The 10,387-nt window shown below is 36.4% G+C and overlaps 1 protein-coding gene across 2 annotated transcripts; it reads right to left on the bottom strand.

Moving 5' to 3' along the window:
* Positions 1-3,019: 3,019 nt before the first annotated feature.
* Positions 3,020-9,464, bottom strand: LOC107308399 (interstitial collagenase-like). 2 transcript variants are annotated; one of them, XM_015852267.3, is made up of 10 exons: positions 9,298-9,463; positions 8,069-8,313; positions 7,644-7,792; positions 7,429-7,554; positions 6,681-6,842; positions 6,182-6,299; positions 5,337-5,470; positions 4,570-4,729; positions 3,585-3,685; positions 3,020-3,365 (listed from the first exon to the last, which is right to left on the bottom strand). In XM_015852267.3, exons 1-10 carry the CDS (start codon positions 9,400-9,402, stop codon positions 3,265-3,267), a joined length of 1,401 nt encoding a protein of 466 aa, XP_015707753.1. In that variant the 5' UTR covers positions 9,403-9,463; the 3' UTR covers positions 3,020-3,264. The 2 variants fall into 2 exon arrangements, with proteins under 2 accessions (XP_015707753.1, XP_085412256.1); XM_085556130.1 differs by lacking the exons at positions 5,337-5,470; positions 6,182-6,299 and having other exon boundaries at positions 9,298-9,464.
* Between the last annotated feature and the right edge of the window lie 923 nt (positions 9,465-10,387).

Genomic DNA, 10,387 nt, shown 5'->3' with positions numbered 1-10,387 from the left:
TGGCTTCCCCCTGTCACGGGCATAGGTAAATCTAGGTAACCCGTGACACATGAGAGTGTATGGCTGAGATCACATGAAAACACTTTTGCTGCATTTCAGCTGCCTAAACAGGGTCATAAATTATCTTTTCTCCCTTTCTTTCCTTTAAAACATACCTACCTCCTTACCCTTTGTCTCATGTTAAACATTTTTTTCTGTTCCATATTTACCCTTAATTTTTATTTCTAGAGGGGTATTAGTGGTTGGGACCACTCCCATTAGTGGAGTGCTACCTTGGAGGGCTACAAACTCTTCGGGAAGGATAGGCAAGGAAGGAGGATTGGCAGTGTGGCTCTCTATGTTAGAGAGTGCTTTGATGTTACTGATCTTGTGGCTGGGGATGATAAGGTTGTGGCTGGGGATGATAAGGTTGAATCCTTTTGGGTAAAAATCACGGGAAGGGCTGACAAGGCAGACATCATGATGGGCGTTTGCTATAGACCGCCAAACAAGGATGAAGAGACAGATGAGGTGTTCTACGATTAGCTGTTGGAAGCTGCATGATTGCCAGCCCTTGTCCTCATGGGGGATTTCAGCTTCCCTGACATATGCTGGGAGAATAGCACAGTGCAGAAGCAGCAGTCTAGGAGGTTTCTGGAGTGTATGGAAGATAATTTTCTGAGGAAGCTGGTAAGAAAGCCTGCAAGAAGAGCTGCCCCGCTAGACCTGCTGTTCACAAACAGAGAAGGTCTGGTGGGAGATGTGCAGGTTGGGGGCTGTCTTGGACAGAGTGACCATGAAATGGTAGAGTTCTCAATTCTTGTTGGAGCCAGGAGGTGTAGCAGCAAGGCCACTACCTTGGATTCTGGAGGGCGGACTTTGAATTGTTCAGAAGACAGGGGAGTCCCCTGGGGTTCAGTCTTAGAGAGTAAAGGGGTCCAAGATGGTTGGTTGCTCTTCAAGAACAAAGTCTTAAAGGCACAGGAACAGGTGGTCCCCCTGTGCTGCAAAATGAGCCAGCAGGGAAGACCAGCGTGGATGAATAGGGAGCTATTCTTGAGGCTCTGGGAGAAAAAAAGAGAATCTACTTCCTGTAATAGAAGGGACAGGCAACTCAGAAAGAGTACAGAGAAGTTGTTAAGATGCGTAGAGAGAAAATCAGAAAGGCAAAAGCCTAGCTTGAAGTCAACCAGGCTGCTGGGGTAAAAGGGAACAATAAACTCTTTTACAAATCCATCAACAGTAAGAGGAGGACTAAGGAGAGTCTCCAGTCTTTACTGGATGAGGCAGGGAATGTGTTCACTGAGGATAAGGAAAAGGCAGAGGTTCTGAATGTCTTCTTTGCATCTGTCTTTAAAGATCAGACCAGTTATCCTCAGGGTACTCCACTCTCTGACCTGGTAGTCTTGGCTGGTGATAGGACTAGAGGAAATGGCTTCAAGCTACACCAGTGGAGGTTCAGGCTGGACGTTTGGAAATATTACTCTGAAAGTGTGGTCAGGCAGTGGAATGGGCTGCCCAGGGAGGTGGTGGAGTCACTGACCCTGGAGGTGTTCAAGACGTTTGGATGTTGTGTTGAGGGACATGGATTAGTGAGAACTATTGGTGATGGGTGGATGGTTGGACTGGGTGATCTTGCGGTCTTTTCCAACCTTGGTGATTCTGTGATTCTGTGGTTCTGCTGTAACTCGGAGGATCTGTTCACATCTGAAGGGAATATATAGCCCAATTTTCGATTTTTTAATTTAATCTTGGTCTAGAAAGAAGTATTATCTTTCCTTCCAATCTTCTGCTGATACGCCTGGAGACAATCTCCAGTAAAGCCACACAATCAATTTAGATTTATGTACTTTTGAAACAATTGTTGGATTAATTATCCAACAGTTCGAGCTTATGCAAGAAAAAAAAATTAAAAAGGATTGCCACTGATGTTTTGAATTAACCAACTGGTACCTGAATGACTCTGAGAGAACAAGATTCATAGAAATTAACTTAATTAAATTTTTTTACTTACTATAATTTAATTACTATTCTTTTTTTGTGCATGACATTCCTTATAAAACCTAATCTCCATTTTTCAGTTATGCAGTTTTTTATCTTTTAACACTATTTAGACTAATTTGTACTCTTGAATTTAATGGAGGTGAGAATTACTAAACCTGTTCTTTATTTACAAAGGATGTAATTTAACAGACTTCCAGTACAGACAGATAAGTAATAAAAAAAATTATGAGGTTATATGAACTTTTCTCGGAATCCTATTATTTCTTTTGCAGTAACCCAGAATCCTCCTCTGAAGGTTTTTGGCTACTGTATTGCACCATGCAGAAGAAGTATGAGAAAATTAGCTTTGTTATCTCCACATGGCTTTTAAAGTTATCATCTGAGCTACAAAAATAAAGTGAATAACCCATCAAAGACCATTTTAATTGAGGATATTTGAAGAAAACTGTGGTAAAGCTGGATGCAAAGCTGTATTTTTAGTGAATTTCTTGTTTGGCCAAGGACTGTAGTTTTTAAAGTGAGCTTCATCCTTTATTCCAGTGAAATTAGGAAGGATTTAGTAGCTACTGAAATGGTAAGCAATTGACAGAGCCATGAATGAGGAGGCTTCTTAACCACCCTTTGTATAATGTGACCTATCAGATCAGGGTAGAGGTTTCAGCAGTCTCCTGTGCAATATTACAGTTTTCAGTTTTAAATTTGGCTTTTAAATTTAAAGTCATTAGGGGAAAAAATGCCTGTGTTTGCAAAGACCTGTGCTCTGGAGGAAAGGCTCAGACTGGAAGGTGTGGAAGAAAAGAGAGAGGAAAAAGGGGAAGTGGGATTTATGGACTGAAGTTCATGAGTCCCAGCTGTCCTAATTACCCATAATATTTTCACCAGAGCTTTTGTGGAGCAATGGAGCTCAGAGCCTGCTAGTTGCTCCTCTGCCTCACTTGGGAAGATTTGCCTTTTCATGCCAGAGTAAAATTTTTAGTGTTGAAACTAGAGTTTGCTCTTGAATATTAGTGCAAATAAGGAAGCAAGGACAAAAAGATACAACAAATGCAATTTATTAGGAATATTTAATGCAGCAGGTAAAAGTGTAATAAGTTATATAAACACATTTTTTATTACAGTTAATAATTATTAAAAATATACTTCTGTGGAATCTAGGCAGAAATCCATTCTGACCTTTTAGTCAAGAAATGCTGAAAAATTCAGCATGTAAAAAATATACATATAAAATATACACATAAAAATATACAGTGTGCACGTGGAAAAGAAAAACAATCATTGCAATTAACAATTAAACCAGCTAATGCTCTTCATTTGATTGACAATCCGTTTGGCACGAGGATCAAACTGGAACTGAGTTGTTCCATGGAAGAAGTAGACATAGCCTGGAAACAAAATTAAATCCAATTATATTTCATAGATTACTTCTTTTTAGCATTCTGGGGTAAAAAATCAGCAAAACCACTCCATGCATACTTGCTATTTTTCATTTCCATCTCAGCTGCTTTGTTTCAGGGCTAATAACAGGTTTTTGAAAATAAACGATTCTGTCTTTAGAAGGCCAGATATTTGAATAAACTCAGGTTAAAGATATTTTTACGTACCATCTTTCTGGAAAACAGCATCAACTCTGCCAATTTTTCCAAAGTCCTGGATTATTTTCCTGGGATAGCCATGATCCATGGATTTTTTGTTTTCATCATATCTGAGCACACAAGAAAGCCATAATTACCACTTGTAGTGAAGCAGATAGATAGTATTTTAAAACTTCAAAGCAAATTCATACACGTATGCAACTCTGCTCTTAGACTGAAGTCTCATAAGGATAAACTAAAATAGATTTTGATTTTTTCCTGTTATGCAGTAAGGTACTGATGAGTGTTTGGAAACCCTTCTTTCTCAAGGATCCTGGGAATGGAGCCCAGGAACATACTAATGATTTTCAGGCTGAGCTAACACCTTGGCCATCATTGCATCTAAAATGTGTTTCTATGTCTTGCTGCTGGATATCCCATTTAGTCTAAAATCCTAGCATAGGAGGGCAATAGAAAAGCTGTAGCACAGACCTGAAATGTAATTGTGTTACTGTCAATCACGTACTTCTGAAACAAAATTACTCTCTGAAATTTCTCATGAGCTACACTTAAGTTACAAACGATGATAACTGTACAACAGCTGATGATCCACAGCTTGATTATTCAAAGGAAAATTCAGTTACAACACTTCTAATAAATAGTTCATTTTTGCTTGAAATGTGACTGAAAAGTGTACACTATCATAACATTACACAGAAAAGCAATGCTACTTTGATTAAAAAGTGAATAATTTTGCTGTATAATAGCTGTTTCAATGGACAGATACTTCATCTGGTAGCAAGTAATTGTGTTGTCACTACAGGAATGTAATGAATGGCAAACAAAGCTTTAGAAGTATTGACATTTGATAGCAAATGCTTTAGTTCTTTAAACTTTAAGACAAACCTGCTTGAATTTCCAGAGTATACTTGAACATCGTAGCTTACTTTTTATTAATTATATGAATTTTCAGATAGAAGTCAAAATATTCTTTCTGATAAATATTAAACCTTACCTCCAGTATCTGTCAGCTACAAAGAAATATGTTTTTCCTGTGGTCTCATCACTGTAAGCTGCATTAACTCTTTTAACAGTCTTTGGGAATCCCAAACGATAGATTGGTTTGGGATAGCCATATGCGATGTCATATCCTCTGACAACCCAGTATTTATCCTCTGAAAAATATAAGCATGTCTCATTTAATTGCATTTTATATGGTAAGCACTTAAATTGAGGTTCATTATATAATTTCTAAAGAATACATTTTGAAATATATTTCCAGAATTTTTCTTTTAATAGTCTAATAAATAATCCTCTTGCTCTGTTTTAAACTAGGCTTCAGACTTTTTTGGTTAGGAATCCTATTAGACCATCTTGTAACAATATATTCCAAGCTGACAGTGGGAAGAGTAACAATGATGTGCAAATTCCTCTATCTACCAGCTGAATTACTTGATAGAACTTAGCAAAAAATCTTCTGCATAAGTGAAACGCTATTATCTAAAGAGAACTAGATCTGAAGAAGGGAAGCTATTTTCATGCCTTCTTTTTCAGAGCACTAAATAAAGCAGAATGAGAATGTTTTTTAGGATTATGGTCTCTGGAGATCTCTTCCAGAATTATAGCTCTGTCAGGCACAGGTTCAATGCTTTGCAGCTTTGTAAGAGACCCTGTTTCTCTGAGCTGTGTTAAAGAACCACATTTAGCCTCTGAAATTGCATAGTTTGCAAAGGTTGTGGGAGGAACTGATCAGAAAAAGTAAAGGATTTCAGATGCCATTACCTTTAAAGAGCAAAATTTCATCTCTTTCAATGTTCTCATAAGCAGCTTGAATTCCTGATGGCAAATTTGGCCAGAACAGTGAGATAAAATTGAGCTCTGTCTCTGACCTCTCAGGATGTTTGCGCAGCATGTATCTGGTTTGAACAAAATTTATAGATTAAAATAGTTCCACTCTTCACAGATGTCAGACAATGATTATAGCTCCTGGAGTATAACAGGAGAGAGATGAGTACCTACACTTAGCGATGTATTCTGTCTAATGTCATTATCACCCTCTGGGTATGCATCCCACTCCAGTGAATGTAAAAGAAGTCTAGAGTGGTTGAAATCTGAGCTTCAGTGCCTCTATACCAAAAATCAGGCAAGATAAATATAAGTCCTTCTGTTTCTCTGTAGGACAGAAAGGCTGATCATTGGTGTCAGTGAGCACCTAGTATGCCTTTCTATGTACTAGTACGTTCAGTTGTGGCTTTGCTCTTTTATGTGTGCAGTAGTAGGCTTACACTGTGGGACACATGAGCACACCATCAAGGAATAGATGAATACTGTTGCTTTGCTATTAGTTGAATCTAGTTCAGAGCCAAGTCTAGCACAGCAATGACCACAATGGCATAATAGTTAGAAAAAAAGGCTACCGTTCTTGATCTCCTTCACTTCTCTTGTCAATTATGACTCTTGATATTAATGAGTTAAGAATGCTGTCTTGGATAAATAGATACATAATGGTTTTATACCCTTTCTCTTCGTACTACATTTCAAAATGATAATTTTCCCTCATGGATTACTTTTTTTTTTAAAGCTATTGGATACTTTTAAGAGATGATGTATGTGCTTATTGGTATTACCTGCCCTTAAAGAACATCATTTCTCCACGCAAAGTTGTAATGGCATCAAATGTCAAGTTAGGGTCACAAGCTTGTGGGGTTGTGGGCCCTGTAGGCTGCACAGCATCATTAGACTGTCCTAAACAAAGAAAAATCAAATAAAAATCTTTCAGTTTGTATTTAGGGAAATACACAATAAAGGCAGCGTTCAGAAGGTGTCCATGGTTGTTGAGGATCTTTAAAGAAAATGAAAGGGCATATCATTCTAAACTGAATGTCTGTCACAAAAACCCAAACTTTTAATATCGTTAAGGGAGTTGAGTTCATCTTTTCCAAGGTTTTTTCCAGGGCAGGTCTTTAGCTGAAGGCAGCCTCCAGGTTTTTCCTTATTCTGTTATCCATTATTTATAACACTTAGACTTTTCATGTAGGTGAAATAAACATATTTTAAAATATATTATTATCACTGTTAGCCAGCCTTCAAATAGAAATATTAAACAAAAAAATATTTATTTCTTACCATAAATGGCTTGAATGCCATCAATGTCATCCTGAGGAAGACGGAATTCTTTGGGGTCTGTGTAGGCATAATTTGGATACATCAGTGCTCCAGGATCATTTGAATGGGACAGACCCAGTGAATGGCCAAGCTCATGGGCAACAACAATGAACAAGTTGTAGCCTGTGCAATAAATAGGAAACAGATAAAGTCTGTTTTTGTATTTACCACAAAATTTACTACATTATTTATAATGGAAAAGAGTTTTATGCAATTTACCACAACGTGTTACAGCTACAAGATAAGTTGTAAGTAATTCGACCCACGTTATAATTAAAAAAATGTTGTAGCAGAAGATCTATATGAGTGTTTGACGAACATTGGACATTCTAATTATGATCTCTTTATCCTATCTCCAGTATTGTTGTATCTTAAACACAATCCTTATTTCTCCTGCTATTGCATAAACTGCTCAGGATCAAAAATCATTCCAATGATTTTGAAAGTTCAGTGATTCAGCAGAACACTGTTTCACAACGCGAGATTTGATGGCATTCGAATTGACTAGTTTGAAACACTGAAGTGCTAAGTGAAGAAAGATTTCTACCAATGAATCACAGGCAAAAAAAAAATAAAAAAAGAAATTAAAACGACAAGCTGTGCCACCCTTACACACTTTTTATCTGCAATTAGTCCTGTGAGCTTACTACCTCATGAGAAAAATTGTACAAGGTAAAACTGTGTAAATTGATTCGATCTTAGCCTTTACCTCTTCCATCTTTTGTCCAGGCTTCCTCGTCATCGAGATGCACATCTCCACCAAGACCTTCTCCTGGTTGAAAAGCATGAGCCAGCTGCCCATCAGGGCCATCAAAAGGAGAGTTGTCTTTGTGATCTAAAATGAAGAGTAAAAAATCACTTAGAATCCCAAGTTATTTCTATGATTTCAGCTGTCTACTCAATATGTAAAGATATCAGTTTTACCTCTATATTCGAACGAGATCATTATGTCTGCTATTTTGTCCTTAGTCTTTTGAAATGTCAATGGTGTCACACTGCTCCAGACATTCAGAGCTTTTTGAATTGCTGCATCTACATCAGTTTGTCTCATCTTTCTGGTGTAATTCACAATCCTTCAAATGAAAATGAACACATTACATAATGCTAAAAATACAGAGCTTCAATTGAAAAATATTCATTTGTACAAAAGTAATATCTATTAAGTATTTATTTCATAAGTACAAATCAATAATGACTTAACTTTAGGTAATGCCTTCCAGAATGCTTATTTCTTTCTAGAAATCAGTTATCATTTTGCATGTCATTCTGCATAGGTCATAATCTACCTCAGGACCCCAAAACTGAAATGCTAGGTTTACATCTACATGAAGCAGATTAGGAAATGTTACCTGTATGTCAGATTATTTTTCTTCCATTTTGGATTCCCTGTTGTGAAGACGTATTGCTCTACATCAGGAACACCACACCTGGGTTTATTCATCATCTCCAAAGTGTCATGATCAGGTTTCCCAGTCACTTGTAGTCCAAAGAATTCCTGCATTTCTTTGAGCTTTTCAGCAAGATGATTTTTACCTCCCTTCCTTAAATGAGGCCGATGATCTTTTTCAAGATTGTAGAAATTCTGTAGATAAGTCTGAACCAGAATTTTTATAAAGAAGAGTATTCTGATGTATCAGTATTGTCATCAGTCACATTTATATTTCCTAAGTTATCTTGAACTGTTCTATCATGAAGCCTTGTGTCTATCAAGGGCTAGAGCCACCTATTTTTTTCAAAAATCAGTGTGAAAAGGTAGATATGATTTACAGTTTTCACAGTTAACTAGATTTCTTTCTTCACTGATGGACTATATGGAGACCATGTATTAGAAATCGAATATTTGCTATTAATAATTAATTCCCCATTTATTTATTATAACCTGTTATTTTAGTAGCAGACCTTTTAAAGGAAGCTTATAACTTCACATGTCTCATTCAAGGAAATAGAAATTGGCAGTGAAGCTCCAGACACAGGACTCCTGACAAAGTCAGTGAATAGAGTAGAGCCAGCACTTGGCAAATCATGACATTTATTTTTAGCTATGAAATGTGACTTGACAAAACCGGGTATTCCTATTAAATTTCATCAACTTTTTTTCTCCAGTGCTCAAATATCTATATAATTGTTGCATTTCTTGAAGAATTAAAAAAAAACAAACCACAAACAAAACATCCCATAAAAGATCAATTCAACCAAATATTGAAATACATACATGATTCAAATGAGTTTCTTTCCCTATGTTACCAAGGCTGATCATGTCACAGTTTTCAGAGCACGTTTGAAATATAGCTTGTTCCTGATTTTGACTAATTCTGCACAGCCTTGTGACTAGAACTTATGTTTCTGTATTATTTTTAACATCTTACTGACAACATCAGATTTAAGCTATGCAATTTTAGATAAGTAAGCAACTTCATGAAAATTCTCACAAAAAGTTCAGATTAATAGGAAAAGCTTTCTCTTCAAGCCTCTGCAAAATGAAATGCCTTTATTTTCAAGTAACATTTGCTCAAAATAATTCTAGTTATCTCTCAGACTAATTTCTGTTTCATTTAGAAATGAAGTAGAAAATATTTACCTCCACAAGATCTATATTTTTTCCTTCATCTTCTTTTTCAGGATCCACAGGGAAAGCAGAGGAGATCCCCACATACAGCAACAGGAGAAGAGAAAGGACCTTCATTCTTGTCAAAGCTTCTCTGCTTCAGCTACACTGTGAAGTCTTGACCTATTGAACACGTTTCTCAGCTCTGTTTATATAGCTAAATTGTAAATCAGTGACAGTCTGACTCATGCTGCATAATATCCTCTGATTAGTAAAAATGATGCATAAATGTTTCGTCATTAGGGAGTGATGAAATGAGTTTAACTAATGTTACCATTCCTTTTTTTTTTTTTTCTGTCGTTCTTTTTTTTTTTTTTTTTTTTTTTTCCTGAGCCTTCTGTTTTGGGCAATTTCACCATGCTTTTAATAAATAAGGGGAAACTCTTCAGATAAAAGGTAGAATTGCATTTCAAATGTATAAAATATATATGAAATGTATATATGAAATTTGTGGATAAAGTTCTTGATATACTGGAGCAATAATATGAAATAACAATAACATAATATTGCACTGTACTATAATCAGTAACGATGTATGTTTTCTTAAAATACATATAGTCAAAGTAAGTATCAGTAACATATAAAAGAAAATGCAAAGAACTGATCTGGGAATAATTAGAGTCATAAATCCAGGAGAGCTGCCATGAGGTAATTAGCAGTTCTGTCTGAAACAACCCTCTGCTTTTCCTAAAATGGAGAGCTAAAATGGTTCGTTTTTGACTGATATTAAAAAAATCAGGTTACCAGGATGCATAAGGTATGTTTCCCTATGTATGATGAATAGAATACTGTTTATGCTCTTGCCAAAAGTAGTGCAGTGGGGTGTCTGGACCCATGCACAGAGATGAGCTTTGATTAGGAAGACTGCACAAAAATCAAAAGAAGCATTTGTGTATTTTGAAAATAAATATTGTAAACTATACTGTAACACTGTTCCCTGTTTAATTAAGGTGAGATAGGTGTTGTTAAATAAATGAAGAACTGCTCCTAAAAGACAGACTATGAATGTTTACCAAGACTCTACAGTGGCCTTAAACAGGAGTGATTATATGTAGACACAAGG

The sequence above is a fragment of the Coturnix japonica genome, chromosome 1 (genome assembly GCF_054131305.1).
Source record: "Coturnix japonica strain WE chromosome 1, WE-NBRP24, whole genome shotgun sequence".
NCBI lineage: Eukaryota > Metazoa > Chordata > Aves > Galliformes > Phasianidae > Coturnix > Coturnix japonica.
The sequence above is the reverse complement of the archived record's forward strand: the minus strand, read 5'-3'. Positions and strand labels throughout refer to the sequence as shown.

Bases quoted from the DNA above. Each gene is read 5' to 3' on its own strand.
- LOC107308399 (XM_015852267.3), bottom strand. From the start codon at position 9,402: ATGAAGGTCCTTTCTCTTCTCCTGTTGCTGTATGTGGGGATCTCCTCT. The intron at 7,555-7,643 runs GTAAAACTGATA...TCTTCATTTTAG, and splicing joins GATCTCGTTCGAATATAGAG to ATCACAAAGACAACTCTCCT. The intron at 3,686-4,569 runs GTAAGGTTTAAT...TTGTGTGCTCAG, and splicing joins GTAGCTGACAGATACTGGAG to ATATGATGAAAACAAAAAAT.